Raw genomic sequence first — 22610 nt, 5'->3', positions numbered from 1 at the left:
ACATGGACCTGGGAGCTGCATTTTTGCTTTGGATTAGCAGCTTAAGGCCCTGTGGGACACTCTGAGGCATCTCAGATGGTCTGTCTACATCACTGTTTATGGAACTATATTGAGCCCAGAAAGTGTCAGAATTGAAGGACCACAAACATCACTGCTCACTTTTGAAAACTTTAAAAAAAATAAATGCTTGTGGTCTCAATTCTTGAAACCGAAGACTCAGATTTTGACAAAATAAACTTAGGATCAACTTCATATTTCATATTAAAGAGTGATAACTAATACATGGGAGAAACATCTTAAATGGGATTTTTATCCAGCAAACCACTTAATCCTCAGTTTAGAACTGAACATATACTTGACTGCTTTCTTAAATTAAGAACTTAAAACTTTGGATCTACTAGCCCAATTTGAAGATTATTGTATCATACCTCTTTTAGACAAAAAAGCCACTGTTTCACCTTTCTGAACCAAAATCTTTTTTTTCTCTGCTGTCATTCAAAATCCTGTGCATAGATTATCTGCAGTTCATAAACCTTAGAGATCACTTTTTACAATGATGCCGACATTCAGTTTTCAACCCTGGACTTTGGGAGACTGCCCGGATAATTAACATAATCTTAAAAGCAATGATCCATGAAAACACAAGAATTAGTCTGAGCACCTTGCATACAAAAATGTGAAACAAAAGACACATAAATATCTTCTAAGCTGTTAACCCAGGAAGATATCACTGTACTACATTTTTCAGCATTATTGTCATATTGGTAGCAATGTAGTAAAGCTACTATACTTACACTATCATGTTTTCTTGCTTAAGAGATCCATGTGGTTCTGACTCCTTTAGGAACTTTTACTCAGACACTTCTAAAGCTTCCAGCATATGAAGCTGGATGGCAGTTTCCTATTAACCCCTGCCCGGACCAACAAACCAGCCAAAATAGCCAGGAGTTCAGGGAGTTGCAAGATAACGATCACAAAAACTACGGCATCATGCTCTTTGAGGGCAGTGCATGCACCGGCACAAATGACTAACAGAAGTCCAGCCACCAGGACACACAGGCTCAGTCTCGTTATTTTAGTACTGCTGTAGGGTGTAACATTACCCTACTGTGATGCTTTAACAGGTCTGTGATACACAGGAGAGATTCACTGATGTGCATGTCCAACACCATTCTCCAGCTCCATCAAGGCTGTGAGCATATACTACTCCACTGACCAAGTCCCATGAGACCTCCCTTACCTGACCTCCCTTCCTGAGCCCTGGCCACCCTCTCCAAGGCCAGCTCCAGGCACAGGCACCAGCATACACCACACCAGGGACCTGGCTGTCTCTGCTGCTGCCGTAACATGCACCCACATGCACAGCTACTGGCTACTGCTCTTGCTAAAGAGAGAGGCCAGGCAGACTTTCTAGCAAGTGTCAATCTCATTATACCAGTAGCTGTACAGTGCTAATTTACCTGGTGAAAAATGAAAGATGTACTTGGATCAAAGAATATAGGCCTCTGGCACAAATGCACATTAAAATGTTGTTTGTAGTACAAACCTTTCCCAAAATAAAGCTTTATAAAATCAAAGAGAAAGAAATTTTTTCCAGGGAATGAAAGCATAAATATTTTATGGAAAGATTATTTATGCTGTTATTCATACTGTCAAGAAACTCAGGAGGTTTCACTTAGGAAACGGGATCCCACTGTGCTACTTAACAAACTCACTTAGAGGTTGTCATTCAGAAAAGAGCTACGGTGTCATATAATAATTTCAACAGACAACTACTAAGCCTTGGTTGTAAGATTCTCTGAACAGAACTAAATGCATAAGGGGATTAAATGCAAATAGGAGAGAAACTCAACGTTACTACTGAAGTTAAACTCACTTGCTCATTAGCATATCTTAAGCAAATTGTAGAACAAAGTAGAAGGAAACAAAAAGAAAAACACAAGGTTTAAACAACTAATTCAATTTTTATGCTATGAGTCAAATTGCAAAAATGGCAGGGTCTATTCTGTTTTTTAAACAGTATCTCTATAGCTTCTGATAAAGTGGTAACAGTGATAGAATGCATTCAAAACGCAGCCTGCCAAAATTGCCTTCTAGAATGTAATTCTGGCATATACTGTGAAACACAGACCCAACCTATTTATCTTCATGAAAGCATTAAAAGAGAAAGAGAATGGACAGAGGAGAGCATGAACTAAATACATCCTATTTATCATGCTTGCCATTCTCAGGATCGGTATCATTAAGATACTTCCAAGGGGATTTACATTTTGCTTTTCTCTTCAGACATTTGTTTAGCGTTTGGGGGGAGTGAATAAAAAAGCAAAAAAATCGACCAAAACAAACAAACAAAACAACAAAAAAAATGAGCACGACAGAAACAACTGTGCAAATCATTGTGCTCGTACGAGATGTTTCACTAAGACAAAGTTGCACAAGTGTGAATTTTGGTTTGCTCACACCTAAAGTGCAGAGGAGCTGAAGGCCAACTCTGCCCTGAGCACGGCTTTGGATGAAAACCACTGCTATTCACTGCACAACTAAGACAAATGGGCTTTTCAGGGCTCTGCACACCTCTGAAAGACCATGAACTACTTCTGTAGTGTAATAACCACAAAATATTTTCCATAAAAACAAGTCTGCTGTAGGACTACGTTTGTTTTAAAACAAGAGCTGTGAATTTCCATAAGACCATGTTAGGCAATCACAAATTGAGAAATAATGAAAATGATTGTGCTGAAATCTAAGAAAATTTAAGTCTAAGCCACAAAATTAACTTGTGTTAATTAATCCCACCTAAATTCCTCAAGTACCCCACATGAACTAAATAATTAACTCAAAGGTCATCATATTCAAATTTGCATTTTAAAGGCAGACATACAACACAAAAGCTCAGTTTGAAGTGAGAACTGAGAACCTATAAATTCCCAACAACTTAAGCTAATTCTCCACTCAAGCTGTGACAATTTTTACCATTGCTTCAGATATTAATATACTAAATATTAAAAGCATCAGATTTTAAAAGCATCAGCTCAATGTGTGATTACATGATATTCCCAGCTTCCATTATAAACAGAAATCTAAATTTTTAAAGGTGCCAAGAGGTGAAAGTCAGATTTCCATGAGCACCAGGTACTTAATTTTCAACGATTCAAAAACAATAGATTTTTTTTGAAGTTTTATTCTATAGTGAGGGGTACTAGAACTAGAAATTCACAGTGATTTAAAGTTGCTAATGTGTTCCAGAATAAGCTTATGAGAACAGAAGACTAAAGAAAACAAAGACAAGCAACTTCGCTAAAATATAAGCAAGATGAGTAAAGTACAGTATTTAATTTATGTTCAGGAACACAAAGCAGATTGTAGGCACTCCAGCTCTCTTTTTAGTGGTTCAGAATTAGTGCTTCTGTATACCTAATTTGAAACTTGATGCCCAGGTCAGAAGTCTGTGACCAAGAATGCTGAGTGCTAGTCTGAAAGATCTGTAAATCCCTAGATATGCATTCTCCAAAATCAGGCTTCTTAAAGAGACAGCATATTGGGACATATGGCTCTGAAGGCATCTAAAATTACTGGTTCCCTGAAAATAGATTTTCTATGCTTGTCTTCACATGTCATCTACTCATCTTAAAGATATTGCATCTTTTATGAATTTAGCCATGTCTTTGTATTTTAGATTGTCATGATTCTTACAGCCACAACTGTTACTATGCACTGTCATCTTCAGTATTTCATTGTAAGATGTTGGTCAGCCACATTTCCAGAGAGAAGGCACGTGTCAGAAGATTTTAAATTACCTTTAAGGACAACTGTCAAGAATAAGAATGAAAGCAGCATGCTTGTTTCTCTACAGGTGGAGAAAGTTCCCCTTACAATTCCACTGAAATCTAGACCATGATGAGTACTGGGGTATTCTGGTTCCTTTATTATAGACAAAAAGAATAAATACTGTGACCATTAATGACTAAAACTTTTTTTTTAACCAAACCCAATAAAGAATCAGGAATTCTAAGCATTTCCTTTTTGCTGAACATGGTATGCCTCTTCTTTCTTTAAATTTAAGAAAATTTTATTGAGGAAAAAAATATTAATCTTTGCTTTATTTTAAATAACTGACTTGCAAATGTTAAAGAAATAACAAAATTAGAAGAGGAAAAAACCAATATTACTTTGTAGATGCATGCAGATGAATAAGTACACCACAAAACACACATTTGGCATTTTCTGTGCTCAGTTCACCATATAGGAGCATTTCAGAAAGTCCTATTTACAGCTTTTAATTCTAGACTTCAGTTGCATCATGTTATATCCTAGCTAGGCTGTATATGCCATTGAATAATGTGATATTGCTGTTTTGTTTTTGTAAACCAAAGAAAAGAAAATTGAATGCTGCTAACAAGCACTGATGATAAAAGTTTTATGTGATTTCCTTGGAAAGGAAATTGTGTGTACATTGTGGAGTTACTACTCCTGTGTAGTCTGTGGCTAAATAACTCAGAATCAGAGAGTCACAGACTACGTACATTTGGAAAGGACCTCCAGAGATCACCTAGTCCAACCCTTCTGCTCAAAGCAAAGTCAAATAGATCAGACTGCCCAGGGCTATGTCCAGACAAATTCTGATTATATCCAAGGACACAGACTTTACAATCTCTCTGTGAAACCTATTCCAGTATTTGTTCATCACAGTGAAAAAGCCTTTTGTTTGGGTGGAATTTTTTGTATTTCAGTTTGTGCCCACTGCTTCTATTCCTGTCAATTAAAAGAGTTACATTTCCATTTCCTTATTTCCCACATCAAACACTGTCCACTCCGACCCATCAGGTATTTAAACACATTGAACAGATTCTCCCTGAGCCTTCCCTTTTCTCTAGGCTAGGCAATGTCAGCTTTCACAGCCTTTCCTCAGATGACAGATGCCCCAATTTTTTTATCATCTCCGTGGCCCTTCACTGGACTCACTTCAGTATGTCCATGTGTCACTTGTACTGTGGAGCCCAGAACAGGACACACTACTCCAGAAATGGCCTCACCAATACTGAATGGAAGTGCATGAGATAATCAATTTCCAGGTGTAGGACTTTGCATTTCCCTTTGTTGAACTGCACAAGTTTCTGTTGGTCCATTTCTCCATCCTGTCAAGATCCTCTGAATAACAACAGGACCATCTCATGTATCAACCGCTCCTCTAAATTTAGGGTGCACTCTTTCTTATTGTCTGTCAGTAGTGAAGATGTTAAATAGTACTGGGGGACACCACTAGTGACTGGGCTTCAGCAAGGTTTCAAGCCTCTGATTGCAGTCCTTTCAGCCCAGCAATTCAGGCACTTTCAGTTCTCCTCATTGTCTACTTATCCAATCCTCATTTGCTCCATTTGTCTGGGAGAATGTTATATGAGACTGTTAAAATCTTTGTTACAGCCAAAATAAACAATATTCATAGTTCTGAATGTCTCAGATTTCCATGATCTTTCAAAGATGAATAACAGCGGCCTCCTAATGGCATGGGTCAGCTTCCCCAGGTCTTTGCAAGTGCATCCCCATCAGACACCATGTACATGTGCACATCCCATTTGTTGAAATATTTGCTAACCTGATCCTCGTCTACCAAGGATAAGTCTTCACTGCTCCAGGCTTTCCCACAGGTCTCAGGGGCCTGGAATTCTTGAGGGAAAATCTTACCTGCAAACTGAGGTGAAAACAATGTTGTGTAACAGCTTTTTTCATGTTCTGTGTCACCAGGTCACTGCAGTAGTGAGCCCCGCTTTCCCTCTTCTGCCTTTTGCTGCTGAGATACCTGTAGAAAACCCTCCTATTTCCCTTTGTGTCCCTCGGCAGATTCCACTCCAGATGGGCGCTGGCTTTCCTGATACCGTTCCTGCACACTTGGACAGCATCTCTATCATCCACCTGGGTCACTTGATCCTACTTTCACCTCTTAGTGTATTAGTTCTTTATATAACTTGAACAAAACACCTTTCAAATTATGACAAACAGATTTCCTTTAGAGAGTTGTCCACATCCCCTGTCAAAGCTGAGCTGCTGTGCAGCCAAGACCCCAGAGGCAAGTGAAGATGCAGCAGACTAGGATGAGCCTAAGTGGATCTAAGGAGTAAGTGCTTGACTGGCAGGGGGCAGCACTGGGCTCCTATAGCACCAAATTCAAGCACACCACATGATCTGAAGAGAAATTCAGAGGTAGAAAGGGAAGAGGGGAGGTAGTAGGTCCTGTAGAGTGACACAAAAATCAGATATTGCATTGTAAGGATGAAATGGCACAAATTACATTGTGCCATTTCTCACACATTATCAGAACTGACACTGAATTTCAGTTTCATTAGAAAATGTTACTACTCCCAGAGGCCTATTAGCTGACAGAGTAATAGGGTTGGAAAGCTTTAAAGAAGCACAAAATATTTTGATAGAGAGACAAAAGAATAATCTATGGCATCAGAATGAACTTAATGATACTAAAAAGGGAGGAGCAACTAAAAGGACGGAAAAAACAACTTAAACTGGCTGGTTAGCAAGCAGCAAAAAAGAAAAACTGGATATGTTTTTAAATAAAAAAGTGTAAGTTGATTCTCAAGTCAGTATAAACTGACATAATTCCATTAATATTGCTCAGTTAACAGTTTTGTTGCACAAGCTAAGTTCCCCGCTTGAAATTGATGCTGTAGGCTGGTCCTCACAGAGAGGAAAACACACCTTAATTGAACTTTTATCCATGGAAGGGTTTCAGGCTCAGACACAGTATGAAGGACCTTGGGTTTTCTTGAAGCAACTATGTTCAGTTTTCTAATCAGAAGTTTCTATTTTTGGATTCTAACTTTTACAGTACTGTCCCACTCCTCTACAATGAACACTTACCTTCTTTAGCTCTTCCTGAATACTTCTGCCATTTTCCTCTGAGGACAAACTCTCCTTCTGGTTTTCAGGATCCATTCCAGGTTCTGACTCTTGTTCTTCACCAGAAGATGTTTCCTTGTCACTCATTTTAGCAGCAAGCTGAAATAACCTGGATTTAAGCTCCTCCTCCATAAGGTCAGGCTTGATATTATGGTGCTGATCTTCATTGCTTATATCTGTCTCTGATAAATCATCAAAATCCTACAAAGAAATAAGAAGAACCATATAATTCCTGCATAGGCACAGAAAGAAAAAACAGCTTCCTAGAAAATTATGGGTATGATCACCCTGCAGGGAAACTAGACAGAAAGCACACTAAGTGTTCTGATAAAAAAAGGAATGACAGTAGACCAACACTTGTTGGATTATATTTATCATTCCTGCTTATTTTCATATTCCCTAAAAAGGAACTATGAAAATCATTATGTGTCTGTGTGCAACTAATAAAATATGTCGAAGTGGCATTTCCCATTCCCAGCACTGCCATCACTCTCAGGTGTGGTGCAGGTAAAGTGAGTTGTGGGAATTAAATAACCTGTGACCTCGCAGTTATGTTCAGCTTTCCGTTGAAAGCTGCGCTCACATTCCCTGACTGCTTGGTCTTGAGCTTTATCTGTGTTCTTCTTAAAGATGACTGGAAACAAGTTTGGAAAAATCTCTCTTTTATTACATGACGGTGCTTAAGATTGTCAGTGATTATTTGCATAGGTGGATCCTCTACAGAGACAACTGTTTTCCAAATGCCAACTTCCTTGGAACAAGTTCAATCTTCAGGAGCACTTTCTTTTCTGACTCTTGGATCCTTAAATGTGGGAAACACTTAGAGGGTCAGTCACGTACAGTGGGTGTTACAGACTTGATCACAAGTCCCTTACTTTGGAGGCTGAAGAGAAGAAAAGAAAAATCTTTTTGTAAATTTGCTTAGCAGGGTGCCTGCCTAGCATTTAATAATGTGGAAAGGGGGTAGTTTTGTCAGCCCTTGCAGAAGACCTGAGAATATCTCTTAGTTGTTCTGAAAACTAATGCCCAGGTACACATTAATTCATTGTCTGGATCTGTGCTGTCTGATAAGGACCCAATTTTGCCTGATTTTCACTACCGTTCCTGGAGAGAGACAGGCATCTCCCAGAGCAACTTGTTCCACCTATAGTGGTTAATTGCCTTCTGGAAATGTTCTCTCTCTGCTGACTGCTAAGGGAAAGTTTTGAACCGTTAGATAGTTTGAAAGTTTTGAACCGTTAGATAGTTTGTTCAGTGTTTCAGCCAAGTCCATAAAGTAAGATGGAATTAGGTGGTTTTAAAAGTGATGAATTCTTTGAAATGGAGCATAATCGTGCAGAACCATCCAGAAGAAGGCTGTGAAGAATTCAGCCCGGCACCAGAGTGGTAGGCACATCTCAGCGGGTCTAAAGGGATGATTTGAAGCAATTCTCAGACAGCAAATTATTCGTATTTGCTTTACGCTTTCATACTGTGACAGGATCAGACACTGCTGAAGAGACTAAAAGCTGTGTTCTCTCTACCATTCATTTGGAAATACATAAATAGGAGATTTGCTTTGCAGAGCTACTCTCTCCGCAGCTATAGCAGCACTGTTTATGGATGATCCAATTACCTCCAGTTCTCACAGGAAATGTTAACCCTGCCAACTCCCTCACAAACCCTACTTGCCAAAGTGCTTTTAATGGATTGACATTTTGTGTTCATAATGTCAGTTCTCCTCTCTCACACAGTACACTGTACTGTAGTGTCAAGCACTTTCACAGTTTCCTGGACAATGTTTGTCTGCAATTATTTGCAATTCAATCAATTACGCAACTAAATTATTGCTTTATAGCTCACCTTCAGGATGCAGAAGGCCCTTCTAGAAAATCAGGATTTGAAAGAAAAATAGAAATTTGAAAACTACAATAGTAGTGGAACCATGAGTTTGTGCTGAAATTCTTTTTCCAAACAATCAGCTTTTGCAGAATAAAAAGCTTTTTCTGCCAAATGAACATTGAAGCTGTTCAATGATCAAGAATAAGATCTCAAATCAGTGTGTTTCCACTTTAGTTTTATAATACGATATGCTTTTATATACATGTAGAAAGGTGGTGCATTTCACAGTTTTAATTAAAAATCTGTATTTATCATAACGGTGCTTCCTCAAGTTGTAAGTAGAGATGGGTTTTTTCAGACATATCTTGCATATCTATTCAACAACTCATTACAACTCACAAATACACGTATAAAATCTAGTGGAGCAGTGAGGGAGGCTAGCAGTCCAGAGAGGGAAATTTTCCCACATTTCCTCCTCCCTGCTGTACCATGATGTACTGACAGACTTCATCATGCAGCAAGACATGCGTGATTCCTCTGGGGGCTTCCTACACAGATCTGCTTAGCTTTAATTTTTTAGCAGCTTTATTGGAGTAGCAGTGCACACATACCTCCATGGGAAGCACCACCAGTTAATTTAAAGAATCCACATTAACAACAGCAGAAAGACAATGTCTCTTGATCCTGAAAATATACCAGTTTTCATAGGATCACACGTAGCAGCACCTTTTGGGTTGATCTCTACCACCTCTATACAAAGCTCAGCAAAATCCTGTAGAGCCTTGCAGCTCATTTCCCATATATTTTGGAGGAAGGCATGGCAGGACAACATTGTCAAATTGCTCAGATTCAGCAGGATAAAAAAATTGAGGTAGTTTTATGAAACAAGGTGAGTGAATGTAACAAGCTAGTGCTACTGAAATAGAGTCATCCTGAAGCTTCCTCCCCTTTACTTGGTTGAAAGGTGTTGTGCAGGCTTGGCAAAGGGGTCCAAATGTGTGCTAAATCTGACAAGGGAGAGAGTGGACTACACTGGAGGCAGATGGAGGGAAGGCAAACAGGACGGCAAACAGGACGGAGGTATTCCTCTTTTGGCAACAGCAATCTGCAATGTTACCTTAGCCACACATCACACCATTACAGAAACAATACAAATACTAGCTTGTGCTTCAACGCATATACAATTTTTTCCTAATTTTCTGGGAAACTTAGAGAGCTTTTTGCTACATCTGCCAGCACAGGTAAGAGTCACAAGCTGCCTTGGCAACCCAGAGGTCTCATTCCACATCAGCTAAATTTGTGTTTTGAATTACACATAATTTCTTGGGAGAGGACTCACCTTGAGAGTATTGATTGTATTACAGCTGGATTCAGTCACATGCAGAGATAATGATATCTTATACTGCTACACTTTGTGGTTTCTGTTACTGTAGGCTACTTGATTTGTGTGTTGGGCTTTTCAGATAGTAGCAGCGAACTATTTGTGAGGAGATTATACATCTTTCATGGACTGACATTAAAAAATGCATTAGAAACCATGACAATAATAAAAAATAAATAAATTGAAAGGTACTCCTATTATTATTTATTTAATAGATACTGACTTAAACTTCATTATTCTCTACTGTTCACATTTTCACTCCTTCTGTTACGTTTAATGACATCTTTGTGTCATTACACAAATCATCATCTAAATTCCCATTTGCATTTATCAGCAACATATAATACTAATGTCTGCAAACAAGAATAAAGGGCTATCATTTTATCTGAAAACTGAGCTTTAGTGAGGGCCTGGCAGACTGACACAGCCATGAACCCAGTCTTACTAAAAGAAAACCAAGTGTCTCTATGCAAGCATAAGTCCTTCAGCAGACAATGAAGAAGCAAATACACTTTTCCTCATACACACTGTCCAAATCCTTGTATGGAAATTACTCATGACTCAGTGTAATCATAGTGAACAACAATAACAAAAAAAGGCCCCAAAATAAAGCAAGCAAGCAAGCAAAGTAGTGACTTGGAGGCTCCAGAACCAAATCCTGTTAAACTATAAACTCCTGACAGAAAGTTCCCTTCCTATAGGAAACCAACAATCAGAGACTACAATTTTTAGGAGAATAAACAAATTGTGAGGTTTGCAGACAGTTTCTTTGTGGTAAGAGCCAGTGTGATTTTAGGGCAGGTATTTTCAATAAATACATCCCAAGCGCCATCCCGTGGGGACCGGCAGTCTGACAGTGCTCACCCCTCACCTGGCGGCAGGGCAGGAGGACTGTAATTAACAGGTGGGGTCTCCTGATCAAAGAAGCAAACTCATAATGAGGACACTTCTTTCACTCCAAGCAATTAAGCCACTCCACTTTCCATCAGAAATATAAGAACTGCAGGTACATTAAGCAGCATATCCTCCTCTCAAAAAGATAACGAAAACCAATATCGCAATATTATTATTACTAATAATATCAACTATTAATAAAACTATTAATATTAAAAACAGACAAGGATTAGTGGTTTGAGTGTACAAAAAGTTACAATTTGAAAAATAATCATTATTAAAAGCAAGTTTGCACTTCCCAGTACAGTTTCCACAGGAACATAAGTCTTCTGTGGTACATAAGCAATCAGGTTATCAGAAAATTATTATAGTAGGACCTTGGTTTTATCAGGACAGTTTTCACGTCTTGCTTCATGACTATGTTTACAGCATCTCTACATGCAACTCAGTAAAGTAGCTTGTTCTTTTACCTATTATTAAGTGGCAGATACTCAGATACAGTACATTTTGGTATTTTTTCTCAGGTTTCCCTTATTAAGTCACTGAAGACTTTATAAAAAATTCTTTCTCAGTCACATAGTCAGTGTTCCTTTGTTGAGTCTAAAATATATTTTAAAAAAACATGCCACAGCATTATACTAATCTAGGTGCTGGATCTTGATTAAAAAATATCTGATTTTAAATTGAAATTCAGTTGTGAGTTATGAACTGACTGCAGTTGTTCCAGAACCTAACTGCTTACAATTCTCTAGACTTGGAGCAGAGAGGAGAAAGGGCCCATTTTCATTGCACTGAGAGTCTTAGAGAGCAGCAAACAAGAAAGTAACCTTCACAATTTGAAAATTAAAAAAGAAACCCCAACTTCTAGACTGCTAAACTGAAATCCTGTTCTACAATGCTGATGAAAACATAATGGTTAACTAATTATCATCTTATTAATACAATGCAGTAAAATACTATTAAAATATTATTAAATTATTAATATTACCAATATAGTATTAAATTACTAATATTATTAAAAGGTTATTATTGCAATGCAGTAAAGTACTGAAAAAGTATGTTACTATACCTCAATTTACATATAATCAGTTGCTCAGTGTCTAATATCTAGGTGCAACATGGTTTAGAAGAGTTTGTATGGTTTCTGCAAATTCTGTATCAGCTTATAATGTGAAAATCTATGTCTAGTTTAAGATGCCACAGTGAATCTTCTTTAAGTCTATGCTGTCTGCAGTTCTTCACGCACCTACACTGTAATTTTGTACAAACTGTTCACATGTAGGGCTCTCCCTGCTGCAGCCTCAATCATTTTACCAAGATCAATACATTACTTTGGGGAATATATGAAACCCTGACATCCCTTTAATCTCATTTTTCTAAGCAATATAAATGATGCCTGGTTAATTCATTTTGATACCTTAAATCATATTCCTTACACTCGTGATCATTTTAATTGCTTCCTAGAATTATTCAACCATGCAACATCCTTGCTATAAATTGTGGTAGTCAGTCCTGCTCCCAACAGTGCTTGTGTACCAGAGGCTGGAATAACAGTTCTACAAATGTGAGCACTGGCTGTCCAATCAGCCACCTGGAGGGGTGTGTGTCCCCCCAAATACAAACTAAATGCATGCAAACCCACCCATACATAAACTTCCTAGTGAGAACTTCATTGCTTTGAAAGCACTGGTGTGATCTGGAGGCAGTGTGCCCCTGCTTGCCCCACTGTGGCTGAGGGAACAGGAACAGCCTCTTTCAGCCTAAAGGGTAAAATGAAGGGGAGAGCTCCAAACTTGTGTTTTGAACACAACAGAGAGGTTATAAGAGGCAAAGCAATGCACAAAAGACTTGGAAAGAAGAAACATTTTCTGCACCAGCTTGTACTTTGAAGAACACACTATGCAGCTGAAGGATGCCATCACATATGACTGGAAGCACCCTGCCTTTCTGACCTCCCCAGTATGAATGTTGGGCAGGTTTAGATTGGACATTAGGAAAAATTTCATCACAGAAAGAATTATATAGCACTGGAACAGGCTGCCCAGGGAAGTGGTTGATTCACCATCCCTGGAAGTATTTAAAAGATGTGTAGTTGTGGCACATGGTCTAGTGGTGGACCCTGCAGTGCTGGGTTAACAGCTGGACCTGATGGTCTTAAAAGTCTTTCTGATCTAAATGATTCTATGATTCTATAATGTCTCCAGGACCTTCTCTGTGAGCTCAAATCTTCTATGCTCTGCAGAGCATTAGTACCCAGAAAGCCACAATATGAATACAGACACACATAGAATGTGCATAAATACACAAAACCAGAAAGGGAAATGCAGAAGTTTGTATAAAAGATATGGTCTTTGTGCAGTCCCTGGAAAGTCTTGTAGTTCTGCCTGATGTTCTAAGAAATCATTAATGGCCACTGATGTGCTGTCAGAGCACATTACCATATATAACTCCCCTTCAACAACTGTTGATTGTAAATATATGAGGACGTATATAAATGAATCAGCACCCCAAACACCCACACCTCTGTCCTAAAAGCAGATGGAGTAGATACAGAATTAACAATACTTTACCCAGCAGTAATGCCCTGCTGAAATCCTAGAATCCTAATCTTGATTTACAATCAGCTATACTGATGTCTTTCTACAGGAAATACAGGCTAGTAGCATAAGCAAAGAAAAAATATTCCAGGCATCCTAAATTTGTTCAGATAGCTTTAAGACTGCATCAGGCTGCTTGTTGTCAGAGCCATAGAGAGAAGATGGCCCTCAGCTTCTTGCGTCAGGCTTACCGCTACTCTGCTGCAGCGATGATGCAGCTGCAGGATTTAAGAGGGGTAGGACATGGGAAATGGGACTGGACAAGGGATCAATATTCTCCTCATCTAGTATGCTTGTGCTGCTAAAAAAATATTGGGGGACAACCACATCCCTTACTTAGTATCAGTCCCAGGCCTGGACAAACTCCAAACAGAGAAGACTTTTTGGCTTTCTGGTTATCCAACACTTGTTTAAAAGAAATGTTTGAGAAGTTTGCTGTCTTTAAGTTGTATGATCAGTTTTTCCAAATTTGAGCTACTACTTTCTGTGGGATTTTGCTTGTTTGGTTGGTTTTTGTTTGTTTTGTTAATCAATTGACAAATTATTTAAAGTGAGGTAGTTTGCAAACACTCACCCTAACATGTGAGAACTCGTCATAAGGCGACCAATTAAAAGCAGACATCACTTGGACTGTATTTCACAAAAAGCCCTTTCTGAATTTCTGCTTCTCATTAGCTTTATCCCTTATCAGGACATTTTCAAACACTGCACAGCAGATTCCCAGACATATGTGTTATTTCTTATTCCAAGAACAAAGGAGTTAAAAAACCCCAAACAAACAGAACAACAAAACAGGTGATTAATTAACATTTTTTTAGCTGTTGACGAATCCTGTCTTTTTTGTCTTTTTTTTTTAGGAGCACTGTATTTTACAGCATTAACAATGTCTTTGATCAGATGAAAGTGGCATATTTGAGAAAGAGGCAAAGCCTGCTCATGATATATGTAACACTTCACCTTTGCTTCTTTTCATTTAGGAAGCATGAGGAAGATTAAGCTTACAAAAATGCTCCACCTCCCATTCAAGATTCACATGTTATTGCCAGCATAGTTTAATTAGTTTAGCTCTTTTTGAGAGTGCATTTGCTAAGCTCAGACACAATTACCTGACTTATATTCATCTTGCTGCTTTTTGCCTGATTCTTGTCTTCACATAATTCTTCAGAGGTTGCTTTGTTCTTCCTCCACCTTCTTGATCTCTTTTCTAAATCATAATGGACTTCTTCAGTCTCACTGCTGTCTGAATACTCTAAGCTAGTTGCCTGTGGATTAAAATTTACATCCAGTTCTCCATGGAAATGTTTCTTTTCCATTCTGGGCATATCACTTTGAGTTCTGCTTTGCAACCAGAGAAGTTTGCTAGGTCCTTTAGCTTCCTGGGAAGAGTTTACTGAAGATGTTTCTGAATCAGAGAACTGTGTCTCAGTATTGGTGTATAACCCAGAGGAAGGGGAGGTCACTGCCTGGTACTGATCATTGCCATAAACCCATTCGGTACCATACTGGGAATTGGTATAATAGAAATCGTCTGGTAATTGTCGAGGTCTCCTACGCAGCTTGTTCAAGGCCACATTCCAGTCGTAGTCATCCTCACTGTCTGAGCCCATCTCGTCATAGGCAGACACAACATTGGATTCATTCTCCAAAGCTCTGAATACCTGACTCTTTGGTTTGGCAAGCATTCGAGGACGAGGCAAAGCGACATTCTGCAAGGCTACCCAGTTTCCATCAGTGCTTTGCAAAACAGAAGGTGGACCTATGAAAATGAAACAAGAACAACTGTGATCACTCTGTGAAAGGCTCATTTTACATGACACAAGTTGGAGGATTCAACAAAACTAACAAACAAATGCAAGTATTGCTGCTACATGAACTCTTCCATGCTGAGAGCCGTGATGCTGTACTACTCAGAAGCCACCACTTAAAGTCATGGCGATGACTATTTAAAATGTGAGAGGACTTGGACCAAATCTTTTTTTCTAAAAGAATTATTAGGAAAGGCTGACGGAACATCAGTACACAGAAATGTATAAATCCTGAGTTTTGCAAATGTCTTTGATTGTGTGTGCAGTTCTGGTCCTCCAAGGAGGAGGAAAGGAAAGATGGAAAAAGGATCAGAGAAAAGCAATAAAGGTTGTAACAGATTCTGAAACGGTGTCCATTCAAGGAATGATTAAGTAAGCCAGAGCTCTGTCATCTGGAGAAGAGAAGGGTGAGAGGATAAAGGCTAAAAGAGATGGGGGAATCTCTTCCAACCTAACTACGAGAGGACATGAAGTGAAGCTAGAGAAATCAAGGATCTAAACCAACAAAATAAAGAAGTGGGATGCAATGGATACCAGACCTATGGAGCTTCCTGCCTAACTTGTTATGGATGCTAGAAATTATTTGGGATAAAACAGAGATGGCTATGGACATGGAAGAGAAATCCACTGACATTTACTAAATATAGAAAACCACTTCTAGATAAGTTGAAAGTTCTAGAGGTTCAGAGCCTACTCAGAGGCAGCATGAAAAATATGTGCTTTGTCCTAATCTTTCCCAGACTCTTGCTTATGGCTACCATTGCTGCTCTTGTTGTTCCTTAGACTAAATACTAAATAGCTTTCTGTCTGACACAAGCATTGCTGCTCTTGTATTCTTACACTTTTTCAGAGTATGTTTTACAACTTCAGCAGAAAAAAAAGAGTCACAAATATGGTGAAAAAGTGCTATATAACTCAGAGAATCTAATTTTTTCTAAATTTAGATTCCATTTCTAATCAAACTTGAAAATTCCCCTCTTGGGAAATATAAATGTGTGATGACTATGTCCTGCAGCAGTTTAATAAATATATAGTGCCACAGATTTACACAGTAATCTCAGCCTACTGAATGAACTTTTCAGACTTATGGATTCCTCCCATGGGTTTGAATTTACCATTTCCAGAAAATTATAGAAACTCTTAATATAAACATTAGTTTTCTCAAACTGTGAGCAGAACATCATTATTTTAAAATGGACAAAGTAATATCTGGATCTGTTGTAGATGATAATTAAGAATTTTGCATTAGATGATTACAAATACTTGGATGATAAAACTATTTTTTTCCTGGTATTTTTCATAAAGTACACCACTATGCAGTAAGAAGGTGTGCTTGGTTAAAAAAAAAAAACAGTCTGAGCTGCACTACCACCACCAAAACAACCCCCCAGAAATAAAACACAAATTAAATGGTAATTAAACTTGGGAGCTATGCAAGATATAGAAAAAATTTTGCATTTTTTACTCATTTGAATCCTTTTGGCTTGTTTTTACTTCCTAAGTTTCATGTCAATTCAGAAAACTTGAGAAAATACATCACTGAAGTAATTTTTACTCCTGCCTAAAGGGCAATTAAATAATACTAGTTTTCTTGTAGCAGTGACCAGCTGAGGATATAACTGAAGTCAGATTTGTAGGGAGAACTAATAACTGTTCATTGTAACCCCTGATTTTGGAGAAAAAGAAAGAATACAAGCTATCAAGCATAAGAAACTTCTGCTTGTTCACTCTTTCCAACTGTGCTCACTTATCTTAGCATAGGATTATCTTGAGAGAAAGAAGACCTTTCCTTAAAAACATTGTTCCTTCAAACAAAATATAAATCTCCAACAGGAATTGAATTCAGCTGCACATTATACAAATGTAAGAGAGTGCCACATACTTTTTTTCTGCCCCAAACCATATCCCCTTATTTTGTTTAACAACAATACAGGAGAATCAGTCAAACAATCTCTGTTAACTGAAGAAAGGACAGGGTAGTAGTTGATTACATCTTAGGGGGCAAGCAGGGTAGAAAGCCACTGAGAACTCTATATTCAGAAGGCTGACTCAGTTTTATCCCAGCTTCAAGCGTTGTCAAGTGCTCCCTTACTGATTTTTCAAAACAAAGTCACTTGCTTGAAAGAATCGATTTTGCACACAATTCTTTGGGCATAAGCTATAATTCATCCATGTGAAAATGAAAAAAGATTTAAGAAGTTTCATTGTAAAACTATTGGTAAAAGGGAAAAAACCCCGCAAAGTCATGATTTGGCTCTTGAGTCATCACTAAACCAATACAAACTGTAATCAAAATGAATTGTGAACTGCTTTTTGGTTACATGACTAAAAAGCCCATTGATGTTATCACTTCAAACTCTTAGTTGAGATTTCTTTGGTTTTCTGAATCCTAATACAGAGCTGCTTATTACTGCTTAGGTGAGACCATATTTACACATATTAGCACAATCAGCTATTTTCTGTAAGCTCAATAGGCACCACAATTTCATCACAAATGTGGTTTTTAGATGAAAGAAGCAGAACAAATCCTCTGAGTAGAGCACCTGAAAAGAAACTGTGTCAATTTGTCATTCTGCTGTGGTTAAGCAACTGTTAAGTACTAAATTGCTCAACAGTTGAATTCAATGGGATTGAAGTGGGTTCTTAAATTTAAGCACCAAATTAACTGCTTTACTGAAAATAGGCCTTCCACTAAAATGCCCAGGAGAACAAGGCTTCTGACAGGGGGTTGAATGAGCAGTTCACAAAGTGATGCATATTTAGTTACGTCAGATTTTAATACTACTTTACTAAAAATTTCCTTCTGGGAGGAAGGAGGGGTATTGAAACTGTCTAAATTTCAGTATCCCAAGTTATCTACTGGCATAACAGATAAATAAATTGAATGGATGGGTAGTCCCCATACCTGGTCTCCACTAAACCCAAACACATATTTTGGCTGCTTCTGCTTGCCAGCCCCTAGTGAGCCAGCTGTGGGGGTCACAGCACCAGTAAACACCCTATGAAAGAGAAGTTTTCCGCCTGTGTAGCTTGCCACAGGGGTCAGATAGGTTCTACAGCTGTTAGAAGAGAAGAAGTAGGAACAAACAGACTCTGTCATGGGAGGACAACACCTGGAGCCAGGGAATGCTGCTACAGTGAGCAGTTCAGCTCTTCCCCTTGTGCAGCTGTAGGGTGAAAACTAACCAACTCTTCTGTGCACCTGTTGCCTGGTGCTGCCCTCCTGTCCTTATGTCACCTTGAAGTAAGCAGGGAATTGCATTCTATCCCAGGGTGCTGCTTCAGGGATGGGGCTGACTTGGAAAGCTGCTCATGATCCCTCATCCGTATTTACATCCATACCTAACACATGATGACAGAGGACAGATCTAGGGAAACTGTTGGTCCGTGAAGTTCCTATTCACATAGCTTCCTCAAACTCATATAGAAGCATCAGTTAGTAGGGCTGCACATTTGTGAATTCATCATGGTTGAAAATAAAGTTTCAAGGGGGAATTCTAAATGTGAATTGTTTCAATGCTTGGTTCACCGTGTAACCTCATGAACAGTTACCTGTGCAAACAGAAGGGACACTGTGGACAGCTGCAAACTCCTTCAACTGGAGGACAGATTACAAAGAAGGGTCCTTGGACTCTTGTGTCTTAGAAGCTCTGAAATACATCCAAACTGGCTGCCTAATTTTTGTGACAATCCAAAATCAACTCCATAAAGGCCTAAATTTTGAATCCTTCTTTTAGATAAAAAAGGTAAGATAAGCAATGACACAGCTCAATGAAATAGTGACACAGCATCATCAAATATACATTTTGCATGTGACCTCTGAAAGCACAGAGGTCAGCAGAAATGCCCTGGAGAAGGTCCTTGCTTTAAGTTGTATTTATTCCACATGTGAGTGAGAACCAAAAAAAGAATCTTATTCGTACTAGAAATATTTACTTGTTTCATTTAGCCTGTCCACACTCTTCCAGCTGGGTAATGCAGAGAGCTTATGTTCCTTCTGCTTCCTGGACTGCCCTTTTTGCTGCCTCTGAAGAGCCTCGGTCACAGACGATGCAGAGTCTTGTCCTTTACTGGTCGTATCTTCACTAGCCAGGGAGAATGCAGACTGAGACCTCTGTGGGATTAGAAATCAAAGAGTATAATTTTAAAATAGAAATACTTAATTATCCAACTCTTTACCGTAATCAATATTCATTTTCCCAGGGAAGTGTGGGATCTGCTAGCATCACAAATGGAATTTAATGTATTCAGAAGAATTGTTTCAGCATTAGATTGCTTATTTATGTGCATTTCTGATGCTATGCAAGGAGGCAGGAAATTTTTTATACTATCATGGGCCAAATGGAAAGAAATAATTGAGGTGAAGTTCTTGGGAATGTGCTTGGTGAGGACTGATATCTAACTGCTGTGACTCAAGTTAGTCAAAAGGGATCTCACTGTGGTGAGACGTGATGATGTATTGTTGGCTTAACAGGCCATCTGGTGTAACAATTTGCAGAAGTTAAAAATTAAAAAAAGCAAACAAACAGCCTGTTCCTCAGAAATAGATAAGCAAGTCAAATGATTTAGAATTTTATTTGCTAGGACATACATATCACCCAATATGCTGAGCAGTTTTATGCAGTCTTACTAATGAAGTCAACGTAGCCTACAGTTGCACATCTATTTATTTCTAGGAGGGTCACATTTCAAGTGAAAATAAGGTAAAATACTGTTGTGATTGTTGATCAGCCCTGACTACTACTGAGGGGAAGGGACTTTCCTTTTATTTCACATAAATAAATATAATGTCACATAAATATAAATAATGTCACCAGACATTTTAGTTTTGACTTAGGCACAGAGGTCAGCAACAGAAGACATTTAAATTTGGCCATTTTAAAAAGCTGTGAAAGCTGGTAGTGTCCTACTGATTTCAGAACTCACACTTGCATATCAAATCACATATGTAGTTCTAGAAACAAGGCTACAGAGCTCAAGTCAAGTTGCCTTTGCAGTAGAGTTAGTAGAAGACTGTATACACTGGGGATTCATTAAGAAGTGTGCTTCCAAGTGGCTCAGCTGCTTTGCATAGGCCAAGTTGGCACTCTCAAATCTTTGTACATTTTTGCTGATGTTCAAATTACAGATAATTAACTAAAACTGTTACTCTCAAAAGGGCCAGTCTTCGTCTGTATCAGAGCTCTGCTTTGCACTGGTGCAGATGAGGTAAAGGGGAACTTGACTTTCAGCTATTTTCAAGTCCCTCCAATTCCCAGGACAGTATAAGCTTTGCTGGGAGTCTTGCTGGCTTGAAAGCCACAGTAACAACACTTCCTGGCTGCACTTCCTCCCATCTGAAATGCTCCTGTATGAGACCCATGTACCATACCAGAAGATTTAATTAACTGCAAATCTTCCTGTATCCTTGGCTCAGTGATGTGATTTCATAACAAATTTGGTAAAAAGAAACAAGGCTAAGCACAAGGGTTTAGTTTGGCTTCTGAATTCTGGAGGAAAAGCCAGAATTATTGCCCTAGAATCAAATAATTTCTGTAACTGCAATGACCGCATAACTTTGTTGATCTCTTCCACAGTAAGACACAGGTCCTAATGGGATGCATTGGACTGTTTCCTTTCAAATTCAGGGAATAAACTACTCACAATAAGCTCATAGTACCATATAACTTTACTACAGGGAATCTTTCAGATGAATCACTATTTTTAGCCTACATTTTATTCAAGTGTATATTTAGGCTGTTTCAAACCAAACCTTGAACTAGATCTTCAGCTGATCAAGTTCATCTGAATCCTCCTTAACCTGTAAAAGGGTTAATAATTTAACACAATACATACAGTTACATAAATTGTTTTGCTATAGGAAATTTGCTCATTAACTTTGATTTCATCCTGTCAGGATATATGGGCAATATAAGCTCTTCTGCCACAAGTTGCCACCCGAACTATGATGAGTTTTAACTGTGCTGTGGTTCACTTCCCTTCATTGTAAAGCAAGAACTACCAAACTTCCCATGCTTTCAACAAATTAGGTCCAGTACATATCTGTCATATCCTTTGATATCTTTTTGTTAAAGTTGTTACATACTGAAAGCAGTAAGTTGTCACTATTTTCACAGTACCATGAATATTCCCTCAGAGCACATTCTGTTTCCATGAGAGATAAGAGATGCTGAAGACCCAGAAGAAGGAATAGCCTACAGTTTTATCAGTAGTACCTATTTTCCCTTATTACTTACAGAACTGAATTGTAAGAAGGAGAAGAAGAATATCAGAAAAAACTGAAGTAGTCTATGTAACAATAACCTGGACTCAGATAATGACAGTAACATGTTTTTGTTATTATGTAAAATCTGCAGTTTTGACAACTTTTCTGTTTTGTTTAAATGTCAGCTTCTCCTGTGCCTACTCACTGTCTCATAAACATCACACTAAAGGCTGCACTGCAATGGTGGCAGCATCTGCACTTTGCTCTCAACTAACCTGAGAGCTGCCAGCAGATAACCCTGACAACACAGAACTTGGCATGGGCTGCAAAACCCCGCCGATGGAGCTGGGCACTCCTGCCCCCAGACCGATGCTTGCACAGCAATGCTGCAATTAGCACTGTTTGAGCAATTTAAAGCTGGCTCAGGTGCGTCTATGCTATAGGGCAGATAGAGCTTTCAGAAGGACTAGAAGATACACAACAGCTTGAAGGATTTGAAAAGGAGAAGAGCATGAAAGGCCTGATGAACAAAAGGCACTGAAAAACAAGGAAGTGCATAAAAGAAATCAGACGCAGTCCCATGTGGTATAGTAGACTAGGATCTGAAATAAGCTTATCCAAACAAGCTTATCTAAAAAATAAAGCAGATTTTTTAAAATTGTGTGCTAAAACTTTTGCGTCAGATCAGAGGGAAACTGCTCTTCACAGTTCCTGCAAGCTCTTTGTGGTGAGAAGGAAATGGGTATTTTCCAGAAACTACTGCTAATTCCCAGGAAATCTGATCTAAATACAGGAAGGGGTAAAGCTTTTGGTGCCTTCAAAGTTTGGCTTGAACCCATCCTCGGAGTGTCAATAGCCAAGTCTGGTGTAGGAACAGGAGAGAAGCATATCCTGGCATGAGAACAAATCAGTCTAAATTAGCATAAACTAGCCTTATTTTTCAGAGCACAAAAGCAAATGTTTGTCTACAAGTTCACCTCCAATCAATTAGCAGCCTG

At 38.6% G+C, this 22610-nt stretch overlaps 1 protein-coding gene across 5 annotated transcripts in view; it reads right to left on the bottom strand.

Moving 5' to 3' along the window:
* The window catches only part of LOC113987750 (myosin VIIA and Rab interacting protein), a 213766-nt gene that overhangs the window by 18121 nt on the left and 173035 nt on the right, over positions 1-22610 (bottom strand). For 3 of the 5 annotated variants that reach the window (XM_039388288.1, XM_039388289.1, XM_027720787.2), the window contains exons 9-12: positions 19344-19521; positions 14709-15358; positions 6871-7110; positions 5594-5689 (exon numbers count right to left, since the gene is read on the bottom strand). In XM_039388288.1, the coding sequence (XP_039244222.1) occupies positions 5594-5689; positions 6871-7110; positions 14709-15358; positions 19344-19521 (1164 nt within the window). The remainder of the gene's footprint in view (positions 1-5593; positions 5690-6870; positions 7111-14708; positions 15359-19343; positions 19522-22610) is intronic. The other 2 variants (XM_027720796.2, XM_027720800.2) reach the window with 1 other exon arrangement.

Source organism: Pipra filicauda, unplaced genomic scaffold, assembly GCF_003945595.2.
Source record: "Pipra filicauda isolate LSUMZ 115617 unplaced genomic scaffold, ASM394559v2 scaffold62_size3274119_pilon, whole genome shotgun sequence".
Classification (NCBI taxonomy): Eukaryota; Metazoa; Chordata; class Aves; order Passeriformes; family Pipridae; genus Pipra; species Pipra filicauda.
The sequence above is the reverse complement of the archived record's forward strand: the minus strand, read 5'-3'. Positions and strand labels throughout refer to the sequence as shown.